The 24,021-nt window shown below is 44.4% G+C and overlaps 1 protein-coding gene across 1 annotated transcript in view; it reads right to left on the bottom strand.

Annotated features, from left to right (window-relative positions):
• LOC311142773 (glutamate receptor 1-like) overlaps window positions 1-24,021 on the bottom strand; it is a gene marked incomplete at both ends in the record, with an annotated part of 86,745 nt that overhangs the window by 5,598 nt on the left and 57,126 nt on the right. Inside the window, 6 exons of the mRNA XM_084178442.1 lie at window positions 2,844-2,958; window positions 5,417-5,664; window positions 5,808-6,006; window positions 14,586-15,076; window positions 18,868-19,074; window positions 23,706-23,816. Coding sequence (XP_084034568.1) covers window positions 2,844-2,958; window positions 5,417-5,664; window positions 5,808-6,006; window positions 14,586-15,076; window positions 18,868-19,074; window positions 23,706-23,816 — 1,371 coding nt within the window. The remainder of the gene's footprint in view (window positions 1-2,843; window positions 2,959-5,416; window positions 5,665-5,807; window positions 6,007-14,585; window positions 15,077-18,867; window positions 19,075-23,705; window positions 23,817-24,021) is intronic.

Raw genomic sequence — 24,021 nt, 5'->3', positions numbered from 1 at the left:
TGTCCACACACTCAATCAAACAGACTCCAACCTCTCCACATTGGCCAAGACCAGAGAGCTGTGTAAGGACATCAGGGATAAAATTGTAGACCTGCACAAGGCTACAGGACAATAGGCAAGCAGCTTGGTGAGAAGGCAACAACTGTTGGCGCAATTATTAGAAAAAAGTTCAAGATGACGGTCAATCACCCTCGGTCTGGGGCTCCATGCAAGATCTCACCTCGTGGGGCATCAATGATCATGAGGAAGGTGAGGGATCAGCCCAGAACTACACAGCAGGACCTGGTCAATGACCTGAAGAGAGCTGGGACCACAGTCTCAAAGAAAACCATTAGTAACACACTACGCCGTCATGGATTAAAATCCTGCAGTGCATGCAAGGTCCCCCTGCTTAAGCCAGCGCATGTCCAGGCCCGTCTGAAGTTTGCCAATGACCATCTGGATGATCCAGAGGAGGAATGGGAGAAGGTCATGTGGTCTGATGAGACAAAAATATAGCTTTTTGGTCTAAACTCCACTCGCCGTGTTTGGAGGAAGAAGAAGGATGAGTACAACCCCAAGAACACCATCCCAACCGTGAAGCATGCAGGTGGAAACATCATTCTTTGGGGATGCTTTTCTGCAAAGGGGACAGGACGACTGCACCGTATTGAGGGGAGGATGGATGGGGCCATGTATCGCGAGATCTTGGCCAACAACCTCCTTCCCTCAGTAAGAGCATTGAAGATGGGTCGTGGCTGGGTCTTCCAGCATGACAACGACCCGAAACACACAGCCAGGGCAACTAAGGAGTGGCTCCGTAAGAAGCATCTCAAGGTCCTGGAGTGGCCTAGCCAGTCTCCAGACCTGAACCCAATAGAAAATCTTTGGAGGGAGCTGAAAGTCCCAGCGACAGCCCCAAAACCTGAAGGATCTGGAGAAGGTCTGTAAGGAGGAGTGGGCCAAAATCCCTATTGCAGTGTGTGCAAACCTGGTCAAGACCTACAGGAAACGTATGATCTCTGTAATTGCAAACAAAGGTTTCTGTACCAAATATTAAGTTCTGCTTTTCTGATGTATCAAATACTTATGTCATGCAATAAAATGCAAATTAATTACTGAAAAATCATACAATGTGATTTTCTGGATTTTTGTTTTAGATTCCGTCTCTCACAGTTGAAGTGTACCTATAATAAAAATTACAGACCTCTACATGCTTTGTAAGTAGGAAAACCTGCAAAATCGGCAGTGTATCAAATACTTGTTCTCCCCACTGTATGTGGTTGGTGTTGTGTATTCTAAAGCATTCCAAGACTGGATTCTCATAGAGCGGAACCATGCAAGAGGAAAAGGTCAACTTTGTTTTAGGTTTACTTCATAGGTAGGGGTATCTTTATAAAATATCATTTGATTTTCAAATAAATGCACCAAATAAGGGAGGGCAATTGGTTCGACAAGCCATGGTTGCCATGACATCACAAGAGGGTTTGTGCACATCCGTGACATGCGTAGTCTAGGTTTGGTGGCCGTGTCTTAGGTCTCATCTAATAGCATGCACACTGTCTAAAGACAGAGACAAGGAAAACAGCACTAAAGGAGAGGAGATCCAGTTCTGGAGGAGGACTCGTATAAAGGGCTTTCTCTCCACACCGTCATTTACCCGTGTGTCTCTTTATTTGACTTTGAAAGTTAAAATCACAAATAAATAAAAATTCTATTAATTCAGAAAACTGTGAATACTTTGTCTGTAGATGTCTGTAGAATATCCCAGACACTGGAAAACAAGTGTATTAGCGCTGACAGTAACTGCGTTTTTTCATACACTATACAGTTAAAATTTTTTGGGCTCATCATCTTTAGCTAGACACATTTTGGAGAAGAGAATACAACCCTAGGTATACTTGTTGGTTTAGACGAAACAAGCTATTTACCAAGATCTAATTACGGGCCACTGACTAATCCATAGCAGGTGAGGACACAGCAATTATCACTAAAATCACTAAAGGTGTCTGAGTTCCAGGGCTGACATGAAATCACAGTTACAAGGACACCAGTTTTAGAATAAATGGCAGATTGGAGAGAAAGAGGAAGAGGAAGAGGGAGGGGACGAGGGAACGAGGGGACGAGGGACCTTACAGAAGTGCTAATGCTCAATCTTGGTGTTAAGTATAGGACCAACACATGGACTGACCTTTCTTCCGGAGTCCTTGCTTCCACACTCTCCCTTATCGTACCACCATTTGTTTTTCAGTTTGTCTAAGACGGCTTGCTCATTGAGTTTCAACACCGCTAGGTTTACGGGGATTCTTCAACCAGGAAATGACATAAATAACATTACCCATGTTATCTTATGTTATTCAGCACATAGTAAACAGACACCCCATTATTATGTCTAGATATGTTCTACGTACATGTCTAGACAGATCCAAAAAGAACAAAAGAACACAATCACAACTTGAAACTGTCACTGCCAAAGTGATATGCATTAATACTCCATCTAGCTTTGTGTCCTTTCTCCCCTACTGCAAGATGTGTATTACTATATCACTTTGGGTAACCGGCAAAATGTAAACACTCGGATATGCAAACCTGTCAATTATTGTTGCTCTATAAAGACAGTACTTGAGAAAACGTACACGAAACGGTGCTACTTGGGGATTGCTAATACAACTAATTTGAAAGTGAACGGCACGTTTTTTTTGAAGAATTCATCATACAATATAGTTCCACGTTTACACAAACTAACGTCAACTAGGACGAAGGGGGGATTTGTGATATTGCAGCCGATGTGTTTTTGAAGTTACGTTGCCGGTTACCCCCCATCGTTGTGGTTACCCTGCTAGGTTTCTCATACTGGGGCTGACCTTGGAATCACCTCCCCCGCTGCCGCACTCGCCCTTGTCGTACCACCATTTGTTTTTCAATTTGTCCAACAGGCCCTGCTCGTTCAGTTTTAACACTGCCAGGTTTACTGGGTTTCTTGAAATGATAATAGAATAATACTGGTCAGCATTTATGGAGATGTGATACGTGGTGTGTGGCAGAGGTAGTTCAGAAATAATGTCTAAATAGTGAAAAGGAGGTACTGTTATCAGAACAATGAAAAATGTATACAATTAAGTCTACTAATAATGTGCCTGCCACTGTAAGATAAAAAAAAATGTTGCTAGTTTTGTATATAAAAATAATACTACATGGCTAGACCATGACAGATTTTACCAAGCAAGACAAGGATTCTAGGTAGGAGAACTATACAAATATCAGTAATGTCTTGGATTGGTTGCGTGGGTATGTATTTCAGTTAAAAATCAACTAAAATAAGTAGCTCCCTTGATAAGGAAAAGGCATAAACAGCCAACTTGTTGATTCACTTTGCAATATTCAATTTTCCGTCAGTTATCATCATTCATTGTGTTATTGTTGTGGTCAAGGAGCACTAATCCAAGGTTTTACTGATATTGGACATTGTCCTCCATTCTCTTGTCTTCACCCTTTGCTGTTGCTGGTCCATTATGGACAACCCTCTCATAACTAACATGGTAGAAGGTGCTGCTGAAAAGTAGGTTAATGGAACCATACGTCAGCATGAACCTCAGCAAGCCAAAGCCCTGAATTCTTTCTTATTCAGAGAGGAATGGAAAGAAAGAGGTCAGTCAGCCTAATGGATGAGTAAAATACATCCTCTATTAGGATTAGTAGCATTTGTCTTTGAGAGCGGCAGTTTTCTTGTGATGCGACTGACAAAATAAAGTGATGTGACCATGATGTGGGAAAAACATGTGAGGAATAAAACATGTCAGGAATAAAAACAGGAAGGAAGAAAGATTAACGTTTCAACAGGCAAGGCACGATAAGGGTGGGATGTAATGATGGGCCACATCAGATGCATCGCAATGAAGGACTCTTGGTCCATTTGTGTTTCATGGATATTATGGAGAACTGACCACAGTTTACAACCATATGATGGCGGATAAAGGGTGTCGTCCGAATCTGACATAGCAACATATTTAAAGCTGATGGTTAAGAGATTTTTCCAAATCATCAAAACCAAAGCTCATATAGAATAGTATGCATCTGATGTGACTAAGTTGTTGCAGTTCATACAGTAGTTATTTCAAACATCATTTTTCTACTTTCAACATTACACAAACTATCATTAAAGTGCAAATATAGGTTATTACACACAGTGGCATGGTGTTCATTGTTTGGTTTAAAGTCGTTTTAGATGGTTATTTTTCAAGAGCTCATTTTATACAACTTTAAGACTATAGAATAGGAAAATATCAATCCCAAAGACGTAAATCCATAAAAACACCAATTCACAGAATTAGCTCAAGATTTTAGAAATGTGCGTAATTTGAACCCACAGCCACAGCGTGAGAAGACAATTAAGTGTAAAGACAATTAATCTCAGAGCATGTATGAGGCAGTAAAGCCCAGTCCGAACCAGCCATCACATTTGGTATTGAGTAACTTTGAAAGCCTTTTGTGAAACACCACTCTTTCTGTCACCTTGATAAAGATATTGGTAGACAATAAACTAGGTAAACGACATGAGTGATCGATCAAAAAAGGCTGCTAGGTTGCTAAAGCCTATGTGCTTTGTGAATGGGCCTGTTAATATGAGGAAAATAAAATCTGATTGAACACAGATGCATTAAAAGTGGTGAAACACATGAGTTCCTAAATGTGAACAGCAGAATCTTGCAAAAAAATTTAACTGGGAATAACTAGTCAAATACTGGGTCATAATTGGTTTTTGGTACTAAAATAAAATGTACATTAAACTAAAACCTAGGATTCTAATTCAAGTGCTATTTCTTAGGAAAATGCCGTTTTGATATTTACTACCAAAGTGTACATTTCTAGAAGTTCTGAGATGAAAAGCTGCAGGTGGTAACATCAGGGTGCAATTTAAAGTTCCTTTTAAATAGCTTTCATTTACTATCTGTCAAGACTTAATTTACATTTTCGTAAGAGTTATTACCCCCAGTTTTCTTAGTTATTCCAAGGAGGAAGACATTGCAAAATGGTATTATAACCAGTGTCCGTCTGAAGAAGTAAGGGCCTGAACAGTCATGCTTCCAACATTATGTTAATGATACTTTATGGACTGAGTTGAGACAGTAGGGACACAAGCGTTCTGGACGTCTGGTGAGAGTGGTTACAAATCAGAAGTACAGAATAGTCATCTACTAGCATCATGACTGAAACAGACACAATTTGCATAATTTGCCCATAGATTGTGAATTTATATATAACATTATGCTACATTTATTAATGCCACTGATTATTATTTACTTTACATTAGTGTGATAATTTGAAATGCAATTGTAAACCTCACTCACCTCAAGGGTGCATTTGGCATTCACATGTAAAACACAACGTGTGTGGTCGATCGTCATGGTGACGTGACAAGCCCTACACACTGTAATACCTTAGTGCTGATCCCTTGGGCGTGGCCACTCCGTAACCCTTGGAGTCCAGGTTTCCCCCGACCTTCATGGTGTCACAGGGTTTCCTCTGCTCGATGTACTCATTCATGGTGGACTCCAGCAGGTAGGCATACCTCCCTTTGGACTTCCTGACCCGCACCACGCCCTCGTCTGTGGTCTTCACGAACACTGACGGGTCAGCAGACTTCATGTAGGACCACATCTTCTCAAACACTGCGATTTTTGATCTCTAGGGTGCAAAAACAATAAATGGGTAAAATACTGTATATAGGTGCTCTATGAGAATGTAACCGCCTCATCAAAAACAATTTGGAGTCACTTCATGACAGTTAATGCTTTTCCAGAGTGATGACATCTAGAGCTTCAGCTTACCCTGAAGAACTCTTTGGTGGAGCCTCCGTCTAGGGTACCATAGGCGATCTCCGTCTGCTTAGCCAGGTCCTCAGCACTCTCTATGGGCGACACCATCCTCTCTACTGTGAGGAAGGCAGCCAGGTTGGCCGTGTAGGACGAGATGATGATGAGGGTGAAGAACCACCACACACCACCCACGATGCGACCAGAGAGGGACCTAGAGAGAAGAGAGAGAGAGGAGTCTCTAACGATCCAAACATTGCCATCTCAGATAGAAGCAAAGGAAAGTGGAAGTGTTGAGTGAGGGAAGTGATAAATCAATGCTTCAAGAGTAACACTAATCATTTGTTGGCACACAATGATACATTGCTTTCTGTTGACACTATACGGATAATCACAATCACTTGGATAATCACTCAGTTTCTCACAATGCCACAGGTATAGAGAGATGTGTAGTAATTGCTTTTCCTTGTTTGATTGAGTGTGAGTGTTGTACAAAACAACGAAACAAAATAAGCTCTATCTGTTCACCGCAACATACACTATACGAGAAAAAATAAGCCCCCCCAAAAATGTGCGATCAATCATCGCAATAGTGATACCTTCAAAATACCTGACCCCATTCCAGGCCTGAATCTAAAAGAACTGACCCCATTCCAGGCCTGAATCTAAAAGACCTGACCCCATTCCAGGCCTGAATCTAAAAGACCTGACCCCATTCCAGGCCTGAATCTAAAAAAACTGACCCCATTCCATGCCTGAATCTAAAAGACCTGACCCCATTCCAGGCCTGAATCTAAAAGACCTGACCCCATTCCAGGCCTGAATCTAAAAGAACTGACCCCATTCCAGGCCTGAATCTAAAAGACCTGACCCCATTCCAGGCCTGAATCTAAAAGACCTGACCCCATTCCAGGCCTGAATCTAAAAGACCTGACCCCATTCCAGGCCTGAATCTAAAAGACCTGACCCCATTCCAGGCCTGAATCTAAAAGACCTGACCCCATTCCAGGCCTGAATCTAAAAGACCTGACCCCATTCCAGGCCTGAATCTAAAAGACCTGACCCCATTCCAGGCCTGAATCTAAAAGACCTGACCCCATTCCAGGCCTGAATCTATGCTCTGCTACAAGTGTGTTCTGAACTACAGCACAGACAGCTGCTGCAGTACGTCTGCTCCAAAGATCACAGTGTCGCTAAGAAACAGAGATCACATTTATGAAAACAGAAACACACATTGTTGGATTGTCCTTTGTAGGCTGCACCCACCCAATTAGTATGCATTGTATGAAACAATCCTCTCAATTTCAGTCAGAGCAGGCGTAAACAAACATGAAAGTTGTGTGGGCTGAGGGGAAAGACAGATAGATCTGTAGAAAATGGCGTTCAGCATTGCAGGACCTCTGAGTGTCAATGCATATTTCTCAAAGACGACACTCCTCTTTTGGAAGCAGCAAAGCACTAACTAAAGCAGAGGAATTGTGTGAAAAAAAATAGCTGTAAAAATAGCAAATTGTTGTTCTGTGTTGTTTTATGCAAAACAGAGGATAAGCTGGCTCCAGTATTTGGATTTACCCTGCAAATTCAGGGAGAAGAACATCCTCACCCACACACCTGTTTCCAAATCCAGAAACCGTTCCTCTTGGAAGATTCGCTGAACAAAACCTCCTTTTATTGCCCTGAATCCCTTCTGCACAATGCAGCTCACACACTAAAAGAGAATTTTAAAGCAGCGAGAACAGAGTTAGCACAGGAGTAGAGGTGGGGGGTAGCATGTGAGAATGCCACAGAAAATTCCAGCAAAGGAAAGCAAAAACAATAAGCCCTATCTTCGACTTCAATTCATGACAGCTAGCAGGCACAGCAATCTTTTGACGCCTCTGCACTAGCCAGCCAACAAGCTGATCTCCAGAGAAAGAGCCTGCCAATAGTTTAAGCCACCAAGAACCGGACAGGGGGATTCTCCAGGTCCAGCCACTACAAGCAGATGGGATAAAAACTCTCCATGGTCGTCCAGTTACACCTCCAGCATGTTAGCAGAAGGGAACGCTTCTAAAATGTTAGTTATAATGCAACTAACTGGTAAACAGGGTTGATATTAACGTGGATAGCTATAACACTTCCTTTAAGGAGTCTCCAGAAAAGATGCTGAACTCCACAACATTGCATTCTGTCAGTCTGTATTGTTTGAACAGAACACTGCGTCTGCAGCACACAGTTCAGATGTGACAGGGATCTCTGTTTTTGACAGAACCGTTGTTTAAACACTGTTAAGCATGTCATAACACGGAGGGCGACTGGGTCACCTCTGTACAGGGAAAGGGATGTGAGGCCCGCAGGGGTTGGGTTTGTGTGTGTATGTGTGTGTGTGTCTGTTTGTGTCCGTGTGTGTGTATGTGCATGCCTAGGTGTGTTTGTGTGTGTGTGTGGTTCAGAGAAACAATGTGTACTGTGTGTACTGTTAAAGGAGTACAACGCGTGAGAGTGTGTAAATGTTTTTAGGGATGGCTGGGCGTTGTGTTGTGTTGTGTGTGTGACAGTAGAGTTGAAGTGACAGACTGTGCCTGGGGCAGGAAGAGGAGCGTTCGGGGCATCTGGTCACACTAATCACATCTGCCTGGAGCCTGGAGCTCTGACCCATACACCACCATGTCTCACTGCAGACACACAGGCAGAGGGAACTGGTCCGGGGTTACACACTGACCATTCCCCACTGTGCACACACATACGTACTGTACATATGAACACACTTAAACCTTTCTCTCCTTAAATTGATACACTTTATAAACAAGTATGTGGACACCCCTTCAAATTAGTGGATTTGTCCATTTCAGCCACACCCGTTGCTGACAGGTGTATAAAATCGAGCACACAGCCATGCAATCTCCATAGACAAACATTGGCAGTAGAATGGCCTGTACTGAAGAGCTCAGTGACTTTCAACGTGGCACCGTCATAGGATGCCACCTTTCCAACAAGTCATTTTGTCAAATTTCTGCCCTGCTAGAGCTGCCCCGGTCAACTGTAAGTGCTGTTATTGTGAAGTGGAAACATCTAGGAGCAACAGTGGCACAGCCGCAAAGTGGTAGGCCACACAAGCTTAGTTCCAGTGAAGGGAAATCTACAGCATCCAATGACATTATAGACGATTCTGTGTTTCCAACTTTGTGGCAACAGTTTAGGGAAGGCCCTTTCCTGTTTCAGCATGACAATGTCCCCGTGCACAAAGCGAGGTCCATACAGAAATGGTTTGTCGAGAACTTGACTGGCCTGCACAGAGCCCTGACCTCAACCCCATCGACCACCTTTGGGATGAATTGGAACGCCGACTGCGAGCCAGGCCTAATCGCCCAACATCAGTGCCCAACCTCACTAATGCTCTTGTGGCTGAATGGAAGCAAGCCCCCGCAGCAATGTTCCAACGTCTAGTGGAAAGCCTTCCCAGAAGAGTGGAGGCTGTTATAGCAGCAAAGGGGGAACCAACTCCATATTAATGCCCATGATTTTGGAATGAGATGTTCGACGAGCAAGTGTCCACATACTTTTGGTCAGGTAGTGTATCACCCTGGCTAGTGTCAAGAGATTATATATTTAAAACTAATCTTAACCCTTTCATAACTCGTCTATCTACAGAAACATCTGTATGGCATGCGTAAGTATGAGATATTGTGTCCAGTAAATTACTTTAATGAGCTGTGAAACGTTACAATAACGTTAGAGGTGCAGCACTCATTCCTCCAGCGGTGAAAGTGGAGCGTATGAGGCTGAGAGTGAGATCCCCTCAGGCAAAACGCAACAGCAAACACACATCCAAGCAGACAGGAGGGCTATCTTCCCTGAGCAGACTCTAGTAGTACCAGGGAGGTATGGAGGGAGGTATGGAGGGAAGCATGGAGGGAGGTATGGAGGGAGGTATGGAGGGAAGCATGGAGGGAGGTATGGAGAGAGGTATGGAGGGAGGTATGGAGGGAAGCATGGAGGGAGGTATGGAGGGAGGTATGGAGGGAGGCATGGAGGGAGGTATGGAGGGAGGCATGGAGGGAGGCATGGAGGGAGGCATGGAGGGAGGCATGGAGGGAGGTATGGAGGGAGGTATGGAGGGAGGCATGGAGGGAGGCATGGAGGGAGGCATGGAGGGAGGCATGGAGGGAGGCATGGAGGGAGGTATGGAGGGAGGCATGGAGGGAGGTATGGAGGGAGGTATGGAGGGAGGTCTGGAGGGAGGTATGGAGGGAGGCATGGAGGGAGGTATGGAGGGAGGTATGGAGGGAGGTATGGAGGGAAGCATGGAGGGAGGTATGGAGGGAGGTATGGAGGGAGGCTTGGAGGGAGGTATGGAGGGAGGCATGGAGGGAGGCATGAAGGGAGGTATGGAGGGAGGTATGGAGGGAGGCATGGAGGGAGGTCTGGAGGGAGGTATGGAGGGAAGCATGGAGGGAGGTATGGAGGGAGGCATGGAGGGAGGCATGGAGGGAGGTATGGAGGGAGGTATGGAGGGAAGCATGGAGGGAGGTATGGAGGGAGGTATAGAGGGAGGCATGGAGGGAGGTATGGAGGGAGGCATGGAGGGAGGCATGGAGGGAGGTATGGAGGGAGGCAATTAGGGAGGCATGGAGGGAGGTATAGAGGGAGGCATGGAGGCATGGAGGGAGGCATGGAGGGAGGTATGGAGGGAGGTATGGAGGGAGGCAATGAGGGAGGCATGGAGGGAGGCATGGAGGGAGGTATGGAGGTATGGAGGGAGGTATGGAGGGAGGCATGGAGGGAGGTCTGGAGGGAGGCATGGAGGGAGGCATGGAGGGAGGTATAGAGGGAGGTATGGAGGGAGGCATGGAGGGAGGCATGGAGGGAGGCATGGAGGGAGGCATGGAGGGAGGTATGGAGGGAGGTATGGAGGTATGGAGGGAGGTCTGGAGGGAGGTATGGAGGGAGGTCTGGAGGGAGGCATGGAGGGAGGCATGGAGGGAGGCATGGAGGGAGGTATAGAGGGAGGTATGGAGGGAGGTATGGAGGGAGGCATGGAGGGAGGCATGGAGGGAGGCATGGAGGGAGGCATGGAGGGAGGTATGGAGGGAGGTCTGGAGGGAGGCAATGAGGGAGGCATGGAGGGAGGCATGGAGGGAGGTATGGAGGTATGGAGGGAGGTCTGGAGGGAGGTATGGAGGGAGGTCTGGAGGGAGGCATGGAGGGAGGCATGGAGGGAGGCATGGAGGGAGGTATAGAGGGAGGTATGGAGGGAGGTATGGAGGGAGGCATGGAGGGAGGCATGGAGGGAGGTATGGAGGGAGGTATGGAGGGAGGCATGGAGGGAGGCATGGAGGGAGGTACTGACACTTTCTCACTGCCTTGATCACGCCAGCTATTAGTAAAACACTATTTAATATTAGATTGTCTCTGTGAATGGGAGGGAATTCCATCGGCTTTGCACATGGGAGAACAAAAAGATTAAAGGGATACTTTGGGATGTTGGCAATGAGGCCCTTTATCTACTTCCTCAGAGTCAGATGAACTCGTGGACACCATTTTTATGTCTCTGCGTGCAGTTTGAAGGACGTTGCTAACAGCTGCATGTCTGTGAGGCTAATCATGTCTAATAACTATAAGATAATTACAGATAATCTGTAATCAGTGTGCATTTAAAATGGCACACACAGACATTTACCTCAGAAGTTAAACTTCTAGCAGCATGCTATGTGAAGAGCCCTCTCTGAGTGGCCGTGGTGACATTTACAGAGATCAGACATGTTATCATTAATAAATAGCTGGTGTCTTCCCACAAAGCTGCTCCTTCCATCTCCCATTGCTCTTGTAAAGCCCTTGTTCTTCAAAGTTATGTTTCGATCTGGTTGTTTGGAGATTATCGTCAACATGGCAGGCCTCCTAGTTACTGCATTCTCTGACAAATAGCATCCTGCCAAACTCAGCTGGCCCGGCCAGTCTTTAAACTGTTCTTCCCTCAGAGCTGCTGTCTATATATGACATTTGAGCTGTTTTACTGCAGGTCTGCTCACTGAACACCCCAGTGTGGGAAGCAAGTTGACCTTTCTATTCATATTGACCTTCAGGTGACCTTTCATAGTCCCCCCACCTCTCTGCTCCAAATTAGACTCCCTCAGAGATACAGTACCCTCACGGCACACGCTTTCGCAATGCTGAAGAAGGTACATGACTATACACTCAGTGACCAGTTTATTAGGTACACCACCCCGTTCACCAAAATGGTTCGCTGCTACAGACAGTGAGTTACGTGGCAGTGGCTTGCTATATAAAGCAGGCAGACAGGCATCGAGGCATTCAGTTGCTGTTTGATTGAACGTTAGAATGGGCAATACGATTGGCCTAATCGACTTTTGGGGTGGTATGATTGTCGGTGCCAGGTGCGCCGGTTCCAGTATCTCAATGGTACAGACTGGTGGCGGTGGTGTAATGGTGTGGGGAATGTTTTCATGGCACACGTTAGGTCCCCTTGATGCCAACTGAGCAAAGTTTACACGCCCCAAATAATTCACACTGTTCTGGAGGCAAAAGGAGGGTCCGACCCGCAGCTAGATGGGTGTACCTAATAAACTGACCGCTGAGTGTAGATTCTCGCAAAATAAAATCCTTTCAGTTGGAGAAAAGAGCAGAGGGCAAGACTCCTCTAAATAATTGGAGAGGTGTTATTATAAAACCCATCCTGTGTAGGCTATAAGTATTACCTAGTGTGATGCATGACGGATTAAGAGAGTCACTATGTGTTTGAGACATGAATGTAACTCATCTGCCCTCTGGCCTTATCCCACTGAGTTTCTCCATCACTGTCTGACCCCCTGAGGTAGCATGGAGGTGAATCACCACTATTTGTCAGGTCTTCCCTCCTCTGACAGCTTGAGAGACGAAGTCAAAATCACCAGCCCACCCAGAGGCTTAGACCATGAAACCCAAATGATTCACACAGGAGAGAGAGAGCGAAAGAGAGAGAGAAAGAAAGAAGAGAGAGAGAGAGAGAGAGAGAGAGAGAGAGAGAGAGAGAGAGAGAGAGAGAGAGAGAGAGAGAGAGAGAGAGAGAGAGAGAGAGAGAGAGAGAGAGAGAGAGAGAGAGAGAGAGAGAGAGAGAGAGAGAGAGAGAGAGAGAGAGAGAGACTGCTCCCAAGTCAACTGAGGAGAGGGGAAACTGAAGTGTTAAAACAGAAAACAGCAGAGAAGAGAAGACAAGATAGAAAATCAAAGCCTTTGTAATGATTTCATTTAGAGGAATCAACTATCTGCAGTTCACATCTGTGCCTCATTGGCCAGTATAGGGGGACAGAGAAATGGGAGAGGAAAATCCGCTTCTACAGCACAAACTAAGACAGACTGCTTGGGATGTCCTTGGAACAGACAGCGCTAAAGAGTTCTTCTCCTGATGCTTCACCATTCTGGCTGGGTTAAATTGGATGCATCTATGACAGAGAAAACAACATCTGTCACAGGCAGCTTTCTGCAAATGTAATCTAATTTGAGGCCATTACGCAGCTTTCTGCAAATGTAATGGAATTTGAGCTCATTAGTTCCCTCAATGCAGAAGGATACACATGTCCGCCTAAACGTCAGGCAGTGGCTGAGGAGCCAGCAGTTAGAACAAGCCAAGCGCCCAGGGGCCTTTCTTTATAATGAGGAGGAGGAGGAGGAGGAGGAGGAGGAGGAGGAGGAGGAGGAGGAGAAGGCAGTGGGCCGTCAGCAGGAATGTCACCAGATTGACCTGCACTAATGATCTGGTAATGAATCGCCACATGACTTTATGAAGGAATAAATTGATAATATACACATGCAAGTGTTAACTAAGCCGAGGGGACAGTGGAACATTAAAGAACAACAGAGGCCAGGCGTGAGTCAAGCTAGGCAGGCAGGCAGGGAGGGGCGCAGGACACCGTACAGTATGGTTAGCTGGAAACAAAGATGCAAGGCAGGGAATTGTGATAATGAGAATGGTACTCCTGCCCTGTGGCAAGGGAACAGTGCATAAGGAGCCACATAGATCTGCAGTAGATATGACCAAAGCAGTTGCAATCCAATGTGTCTGCCATTTCCTTTCTACGAGATACAGGAGGCACAATGTAAAGTTATCCGAAAGGGTTCTTTTAACATTAACTCACTGGAAGGAAGGAATCCTGTAAAAAAACGTAATTTAATCTAATTTCTCCAATTCTTCTTTTGAATTTGACATGTCTACTCACCAAGAATCAACATGAAAAATACACCCTATTTTGTGTGCCAATAAAACTACCCCTATCTTAGGGAAACCTTTGTCTCTCCTCTCTGAGTAGCGTCTGCTGATATAATAATTATATCCATGTCTGTCCTGATGAGAGCACAACAACACGCACCTCCAACAGCAGCCTGGACTGGACCCAGTGCACTGGGCCTGGGGCTTGGCTTGGGCTAGGGAACCCCTGACCAGGGCCTAGACTGGACCCACTGGGCCTGGGGCTTGGCTTGGGCTAGGGAACCCCTGACCAGGGTCTGGCCTGGACCCCATGACTGCTGCCTTGGGTTGTGATATGAACACAGGCTCCTGAAGGCCCTGTCCAGTCATACTGTCAGTCAGTCTGTCACTCTGCTCTTGTTCTGTTCTGATCCGATCCGATCTGATCTTGTTCTGTTCTGATCCGATCCGATCTGATCTTTTCTGTTCTGTTCTGCAGAATGCCTCTATATCCTGTCTGCTGATGACTAATCTTCCCTGTCTTCACTGTGGGGTAACTATTATAGTGAGGAAGGATGTTGTTAATGGAAACACTACAGGTAACAGTGGGGTTAAAAAAAAGGTTTGCCTACCTTGGCGAGATATCACAGCCCTGCTGCATGAAGGCGCCCAGCGAGAACCACAGGCTGTTGAATATCCCAAACTCATTGGTGTGCCCCTCACTCTGGCTCTGGCCCTGGCCCTGTCCTTGGCCCTGGTTTTGGCCCGGTTGGGACTGGGACTGTCCTGGCTCTCTCCTGGGACTGGAGGACGACTGCTGGTTGTGCTGCTGTCTCTGCTGCTGCTCTTGACCCTCCTCCCCCTCTGAATCGTCCCCCTGCCACTCGTACGGGCTGAAGCGGCTGACCAGGAACAGAACCACGCTCACACCGATGTAGGCAAACACGATGCACATCCAGATCTCGTAGGCCAGCGGGTCGAGGAAGGAGAAGACCCCAGGTTTGGACTTGGTGGGCTTCTTGATCATGATGGAGATGCCCAGGGACATGAAGGGCTTGGAGAAGTCGATCACCTCCTCTCTCACCAGGGTGATGGTCAACGGGGCTACTGCCACGTCTGCTTTCTAGGAGTCAAGGAGAGAATTACGTGTTCATCTATGTAGCTCTCCCTCAATGTATCATTCACCAACATTATCCCTACACTCAGAAATCCATCTCTGTATTCGTCCTTCCAACAGTATCCCTACACTCAGAAATCCATCTCTGTATTCGTCCTTCCAACAGTATCCCTACACTCAGAAATCCATCTCTGTATTCGTCCTTCCATCCATAAAGACTTCAAGTGGATATGACAAAAGCATTTCCTTAAAGGGGCAATCAGCAGTTGAAACAATAACAAAGCGTTTTCCCAGCCCGTTTTGGTAAAAAGCTGAGGGATGTGGCTGAAGAAATGTTACCACTCTCAAATTCATAGACAGAGCTATGGATGCGAGGACTGACCATCCATGATATCAACATGATAGTTTTAACCATGTTTTGAGGCTGTTGGTTTACATTTACTTTGTTTACAAACAATGGAGTAAATCAAGCTAATATTTTGGGTTCTGATGGGGTACGACAGTTGAACTAAGCTCATGAGGCATTAATAAGCCATTTTATTCAAGAATCAATGGGTCCATAAGTCTAAAAATGGATGTAGCAACTGCAGATCGCCCCTTTAAGGTGATGTGAAGGAATGTAAATAACAAGGATTAGCATTACGCCTCAGTAATAGTAAACTCTGTTCCCATAAGGCAACTTTCTAAAATCACTCTCTCTAGAGAGCTCTGGCTTACATAAACACAGAGCCTTTTCAAGCTGAATAATAATGGATCGCTTTCAAGAAATGTTAGGCTTACAACACTGAGAGAAAAAAATGAAACCCTCCAAGCGAGACTTGATTTGGTTGAGGCCACCCAGCACCTCTGTCATTGTGAGGACAGAACATACATTCTACTGTACCCTAGACCAAACTGTGAGCGTATCTTTCATCTCAAGTTCCTGAGGGCAGAGAAATAGGGTTTGACATGATTCACATGAACAACGGAAGATATGAGAAGTGACAGTTCTGTAAGGGACGTTTCAATAACAGCCTTCCTGGAATACAAATCCAGATACTGTACTGTTGTCAATCTGTTGCCTGTTGCCCAATTCTTTGGTTACCAGACAACAGATTTTGACTATTTGTTACGCTATCACTTCAACACTGCCAGCCTATCAAGGCCCATCTGCATTGTGTGGTTATATGTTTTGACATTGAGAAATCTGGCTGGACATGTAAAGTGAGAGGTTTAGACCTTTGTCCGAATATATCTTACAACTTGTAGGGACGCGCTGTGTCCTTTCTGAAGCCAAGCTGTGAAATACTTCTACAACACAATGTTATTCTTATCACAAAGAATTTATGTCAAACCTACATAATATTGGAAATAAATAAACTGCGCTGCAGTATGTCCTTTGGCTACGGTAGCAAAGGAATGTACAATGTAGTGTACCAGACTTATAAAATAACACAACGGAACAGTATTTATACTAAAGGCCACATTGAATTTGTTTGATGTATTTAGAATGTGACAAACATCCACTAACAAAATCATTGCACACGTATTTTGAAGAGATTTGTTAGGTTAGGATTAGGCTTAATGTCGTGTCTGTTTGAATATTGAATCTTTAATATTGACTGGGGAAAGGCTTTAGTGAAGGTTGAGATAAAGGATGGTACACCGGTGTGTACTGGAAAACTACATTTTAGTCTAAAAGAAATGTGAGATTATGTCTCCCGAGTGACATAATAACATTATGACCTCCCGAGTGGCGCAGTTGTCAAAGGTGCTGCATCGCAGTGCTAGCTGTGCCACTAGAGATCCTGGTTTGAATCCAGGCTCTGTTGTAGCCGGCCGCGACCGGGAGACCCATGGGGGAGAACAAGTATTTGATACACTGCTGATTTTGCAGGTTTTCCTACTTACAAAGCATGTAGAGGTCTGTCATTTTTATCATAGGTACACTTCAACTGTGATATCACATTGTATGATTTATAAGTAATTAATTTGCATTTTATTGCATGACATAAGTATTTGATCACCTACCAACCAGTAAGAATTCCTGCTCTCACAGACCTGTTAATTTTTCTTTAAGAAGCCCTCCTGTTCTCCACTCATTACCTGTATTAACTGCACCTGTTTGAACTCGTTACCTGTATAAAAGACACCTGTCCACACACTCAATCAAACAGACTCCAACCTCTCCACAATGGCCAAGACCAGAGAGCTGTGTAAGGACATCAGGGATAAAATTGTAGACCTGCACAAGGCTGGGATGGGCTACAGGACAATAGGCAAGCAGCTTGGTGAGAAGGCAACAACTGTTGGTGCAATTATTAGAAAATGGAAGAAGTTCAAGATGACGGTCAATCACCCTCGGTCTGGGGCTCCATGCAAGATCTCACCTCGTGGGGCATCAATGATCATGAGGAAGGTGAGGGATCAGCCCAGAACTACACGGCAGCTGGGACCACAGTCTCAAAGAAAACCATTAGTAACACACTACGCCGTCATGGATTAAAATCCTGCAGCGCACGTAAGGTCCCCCTGCTCAAGCCAGCGCATGTCCAGGCCCGTCTGAAGTTTGCCAATGACCATCTGGATGATCCAGAGGAGGAATGGGAGAAGGTCATGTGGTCTGATGAGACAAAAATATAGCTTTTTGGTCTAAACTCCACTCACCGTGTTTGGAGGAAGAAGAAGGATGAGTACAACCCCAAGAACACCATCCCAACTGTGAAGCATGGAGGTGGAAACATCATTCTTTGGGGATGCTGGACAGGACGACTGCACCGTATTGAGGGGAGGATGGATGGGGCCATGTATCGCAAGAGCATTGAAGATGGGTCGTGGCTGGGTCTTCCAGCATGACAACGACCCAAAACACACAGCCAGGGCAACTAAGGAGTGGCTCCGTAAGAAGCATCTCAAGGTCCTGGAGTGGCCTAGCCAGTCTCCAGACCTGAACCCAATAGAAAATCTTTGGAGGGAGCTGAAAGTCTGTATTGCCCAGCAACAGCCCCGAAACCTGAAGGATCTGGAGAAGGTCTGTATGGAGGAGTGGGCCAAAATCCCTGCTGCAGTGTGTGCAAACCTGGTCAAGACCTACAGGAAACGTATGATCTCTGTAATTGCAAACAAAGGTTTCTGTACCAAATATTAAGTTCTGCTTTTCTGATGTATCAAATATTTATGTCATGCAATAAAATGCAAATTATTTCTTAAAAATCATACAATGTGATTTTCTGGATTTTTGTTTTAGATTCCGTCTCTCACAGTTGAAGTGTACCTATGATAAAAATTACAGACCTCTACATGCTTTGTAAGTAGGAAAACCTGCAAAATCGGCAGTGTATCAAATAATTGTTCTCCCCTTTGTATATGTATGCACTCACTAACTGTAAGTCGCTCTGGATAAGAGCGTCTGCTAAATGACTAAAATGTAAATGTAATGTCTAGATGCTTTTTACAGTGAAGATCAAGTTTATAAATTGCCTGGCTGGGCTGATGAGACAGTCAGATGGAACAGAGTAAATAGGCATTTTACCGTCATAGATTTAGCCGGTAGTAACTTGTGGAATAGACACCGGCTGGAATGCGGTTTTAACCAATCAGCATTCAGGATTAGACCCACCCGTTGTATAAAAGGCAGATATTGTACCACATGTGCACCATTTTGGTTACTGCTACTATATAAACCGAAAGAGTGGTTGCATTAAAAATGAGTCCTTGCTATTGGATGAATTCCATGGACTGCTGTGTTGACTGAGAGTGTACAATTAACACATTTCTCCTCTCTCAGAGCCTAGTGTGTTCATGAGATGGTTACTAACCCCATAAACCAGCTCGCCCACCATCCCGTTCCACATCTTGGACTCAGCGTCTCTGGCTCCGTACTTGCCATCCCCTACAATCTCCAGTTTATAAGTATAGCCCACATGCTTGGCGATCTCGGCGGCCAGCTCCACACAATAGCCCTCATACTTATCATTCCCCACCAGCTGCTCATGATTCTTCTTCAGCATCACATATGGAGATTCCTGGGAAACATGAAGGACAACATTGATGTTTGGTTTTCTTGGTTTCCTTCACTCTGCACGCATTCACCATTCATTTTTCATTCATTTTTAAAAGGGGCATTTATAAAGCTTTCCTTGTCCACCTTTCTCTGGGATAATTTACTCCAGGGGTTCCCAGGGACTTTCCTTGATTTGAGGGGTAAAAAAAAGTATATACCGTATTTTTTTTAATTATTTTTTTTGACAATTCGCGATTGTGTGAAATGCTTGATAATATATGTGATATCAATAGAGAGGTATACTTTCTGGGTGATTTAAATATTGACTGGCTTTCTTCAGGCTGCCCAATCAAGAGAAAGCTTCAAACTGTAACTAGTGCCTGCAACCTGGTTCAGGTTATCAATCAACCTACCAGAGTAGTTACAAACAGTACAGGAATTAAATCATCAACATGTATTGATCATATCTTTACTAATGCTGCAGAAATTTGTTTGAAAGCAGTATCCAAATCCATCAGATGTAGTGATCACAATATAGTAGCCATATCTAGTTCCAAAGGCTGGGCCTAATACAATAATACGTTTTGTAGTGATTCCTATGTTGTTGATGTGAAGAATATTTGTTGGTCTGTTGTCACGAATGTTACATGAAGTGGACCAAGGCGCAGCGTGATATGCGTACATCTTTTAATGAGTACTTACAAATATAACAAAACAATACGTGAAGTCCTAAGGTTAACAAAACACAAACCTCTCCGGAACAAGATCCCACAAATGACAAGTGCAAAACAGGCTGCCTAAGTATGGTTCCCAATCAGAGACAACAAGCCACAGCTGCCTCTGATTGGGAACCACCCCGGCCAACATAGAAACACATGATCTAGAACCTGAACATAGAACACTAAACATAGATACTAACACCCTGGCTCAACATATAAGAGTCCCCAGAGCCAGGGCGTGACATCTGTGGTGTGTAATGACGAGCAAACCAGACGCTGCACTTGACACATTTATGAAATTGCTGATCCCAGTTACTATTAAGCATGCACCCATTAAGAAAATGACTGTACAAACTGTTTAATCACCGTGGATTGATGAGCAATTGAAAAATGGTATGGTTGAGAGGGATGAGGCAAAAGAGATGGCAAATAACTCTGGCAGTACAACCGATTGGCTAACGTACTGCAAAATGAGAAATCATGTGACTAAACTGAATAAAAAGAAATAAGAAACTACACTATGAAACAAAGATAAATTACATAAAGAATTATAATAAAAAGCTTTGGAGCACCTTAAATGAAATGTTGATTCATTAATTGAATCAGATGGCTCATTCATCACAAAACCCACTGATATTGCCAACTACTTTAATGATTTTTCTTTATTGGCAAGATTAGCAAACTTAGGCATGACATGCCAGCAACAAACACTGACACTACACATCCAAGTATATCTGACCAAATTATGAAAGACAGGCATTGTAATTTTGAATTCCGTAAAGTAAGTGTGGAAGAGGTGAAAAAAGTATTATTGTCGATCAATAATGGGAAGCCACCGGCTTCTAACAACTTGGATGGAAAATTACTGAGGATAACAACGGACGATATTGCCACTCCTATTTGACACATCTTCAATTTAAACCTACTAGAAAGTGTGTGCCCTCAGGCCTGGAGGGAAGCAAAAGTTATTCCCCTACCTAAGAACAGTAAAGCCCCCTTAACTGGCTCAAATAGTCGAACAATCAGCCTGTTACCAACCCTTAGTAAACCTTTGGAAAAAATGGTGTTTGACCAGATAAAATGCTATTTTACAGTAAACAAATTGACAACAGACTTTCAGCACTCTTATAGGGAAGGACATTCAACAAGCACAGCACTTACACAAATGACCGATGATTGGCTGAGAGATATTGATGATAAAAAGATTGTAGGGGCTGTTTTGTTAGACTTCAGTGTGGCTTTCGACATTATCGATCATAGTCTGTTGCTGGAAAAACGTATGTGTTATGGCTTTACACCCGCTGCTATATTGTGGATAAAGAGTTACCTGTCTAACAGAACACAGAGGGTGTTCTTTAATGGAAGCCTCTCCAACAAAATCCAGGTAGAATCAGGAATTCCCCAGGGCAGCTGTCTAGGCCCTTTACTTTTGTCAATCTTTACTAACGATATGCCACTGGCTTTGAAGTGTGTCTATGTATGCGGACGACTCAACACTATACACGTCAGCTACCACAGCGACTGAAATGACAGCAACACTTAACAAAGAGCTGCAGCTATTTTCAGAATGGGTGGCAAGGAATAAGTTAGTCCTAAATATTTCAAAAACTAAAAGCATTGTATTTGGGACAAATCATTCACTAAACCCTAAACCTTAACTAAATCTTGTAATGAATAATGTGGAAATTGAGCAAGTTGAGGAGACTAAATTGCTTGGAGGAACCCTGGATTGTAAACTGTCATGGTCAAAACATATTGATACAACAGCAGCTAAGATGGGGAGAAGTCTGTCTATAATAAAGCGCTGCTCTGCCTTTTTAACAACACTATCAACAATGTAGGTCCTACAGGCCCTAGTTTTGTCGCACCTGGACTATTGTTCTGTCGTGTGGTCAGGTGCCATAAAGAGGAGCACGAGCTGTCTGTTTGAACTACTGGCACACAGCTCGGATGCATACCCCACAAGACATGCCACCAGAGGACTCTTCACAGTCCCCAAGTCCAGAACAGACTATGGGAGGTGTACAGTACTACATAGAGCCATGACTACATGGAACTCTATTCCACATTAAGTAACTCATGCCAGCAGTAAAATTAGATTTAGAAAACAGACAAAAATACATCTTATGGAACAGCGGGGACTGTGAATCAACACAAACATAGACACATGCATACAAACACACGATAACATATGCACTATACACACGTATGCTTGGATTTTGTGTTATAGATATGTGGTAGTAGAGGCCTGAGGGCACACACTTAATATGTTGTGAAATCTGTTATGAATGTATTGTAATGTTTTTCAAATGTATAACTGCCTTCATTTTGCTGGACCCCAGGAAGAGTAGCTAATGGGGGGATCCATAATAAATACAAATACCAATCTAAAACGACGCATATATCTGCAATGCTTTAGGCTAGAAACAAGTGGTCAAATGCCAGAGGAAGAAGTGCCGCGGTTGCATATGGGAATAACTTTCTAAAGCTGAGGAGTCAAAGACATCTGACTTTGCTTGATAAGTAATCTTATACAATGTTTGACTCTGTCGCTATTAATTGATCAGATCACTTTCTGTAAAAGAGAATAATATAATTTAATTGAGGGTTCATTACCATAATAAAACATATTTGGTAGCAGAATAACATTTGGGGAAAGCATTTGTGACATTTGTCAAATGTGAAAAAGAGGGCCCTGGGGGAAAAAGTTGTACATGGTACGGTATAATATATGAACTTGTTTACAACCATGGGGCTTCACACCAATTTCTGTCAATTGCTTTGTGTATACGAAGGGGCCTTCAAATGACATTATTCATAGAGAGGAAGTGGTCAGCCCCGGGGGTCTGGACACAATCTCACACCTTCTCCTCAGTGTGGGGTGACTCAGATCTGATGGGCAAGCAGCACTCCTGCTATTTCTGGCTGGCCAGGCCAGGATGACTGTAAAGGGGCTGTGTGGAGCTCTGAGTCTGCCCTCCAGGTAAAGCAGAACAGAGCTTCTGTGAAAACAGCCCTCATGGCTAGTCCACAGGTGAACACAACATAGAGTACAATCTGGGAATAGTGGGGCAGAGATAGTTTCACAAGGACAGTATTTCAGATTTAGCCAGAAGCATTTTGAGACACGCACAGGCACCTCCTCTCTCTCTCTCTCTCTCTCTCTCTCTCTCTCTCTCTCTCTCTCTCTCTCTCTCTCTCTCTCTCTCTCTCTCTCTCTCTCTCTCTCTCTCTCTCTCTCTCTCTCTCTCTCCCTCCCTCCCTCCCTCCCTCCCTCTCTCCCTCTCTCCCTCTCTCCCTCCCTCCCTCTCTCCCTCTCTCTCCCTCTCTCTCCCTCCCTCCCTCCCTCCCTCCCTCCCTCCCTCCCTCCCTCCCTCCCTCCCTCCCTCTCTCTCTCCCTCCCTCTCTCCCTCCCTCTCTCCCTCTCTCCCTCTCTCCCTCTCATGTATTATGACTTGATCAACTGGTAATGATAGCCCATTTTAACAGGGATTGCTTAGATGGATGAATGTGCTGTACGAAATAGAAAACCTGCCATTTGGATATGAAAAGTTAAAATAAATTCACTCTCCAATTGATCTGGGACAGTTGCCACTAATTTCTATCCCCGTGTGAATCCAACCTAAAAATCCCTATTTTCCAATATAGCCATATCAAACACAGCCTCACACAGTCCGTGAAACCCATTATCAGCATCCAAACATTGAGCCTATCAGTTAAGCTAGAAGAAGAATCATCACTGAATTATCACAGTGAATTATTGTAATGTTTGTTTATGTGTCAGTTAATCCCATAAGGGATGGGGTTGCCAACTGGTGATTTGACACGAAAATAAAATGTCATTCATTCCTTCATTCCTTCATTCCTTCATTCCTTCATTCATTCCTTCATTCATTCATTCATTCATTCATTCATTCATTCTAGTGAGACTCACAAGGATACTGGTCACTATGTAGGTCCTGTTTTGCAGTCCGAAGAACTCTTCAACCACCGGCGTGTATACCGCTGTGTTCACATAGTTCTCATACTCATTCCAGTAGCCCACCTGCAGTCAGAAAGGGGTACAGTATATCAACACACATCGCGGAGGAAATCCTACACTTCTATTCATATAGTGTAATAAATATTAATATCACCGGCTTATGAAGCACAATTAGCCTCATACACACGTAGCGCGGGCATAAGGACACTGTCCATATCAGATTTTGCATATCGTTTATGAGGCCCCCAAAATATTTATGAACGGCTTT

Source organism: Coregonus lavaretus (genome assembly GCF_964263955.1).
Source record: "Coregonus lavaretus genome assembly, chromosome: 15".
In the NCBI taxonomy this organism is placed as follows: domain Eukaryota; kingdom Metazoa; phylum Chordata; class Actinopteri; order Salmoniformes; family Salmonidae; genus Coregonus; species Coregonus lavaretus.
This window is presented reverse-complemented; position numbering and strand designations above follow the sequence as displayed.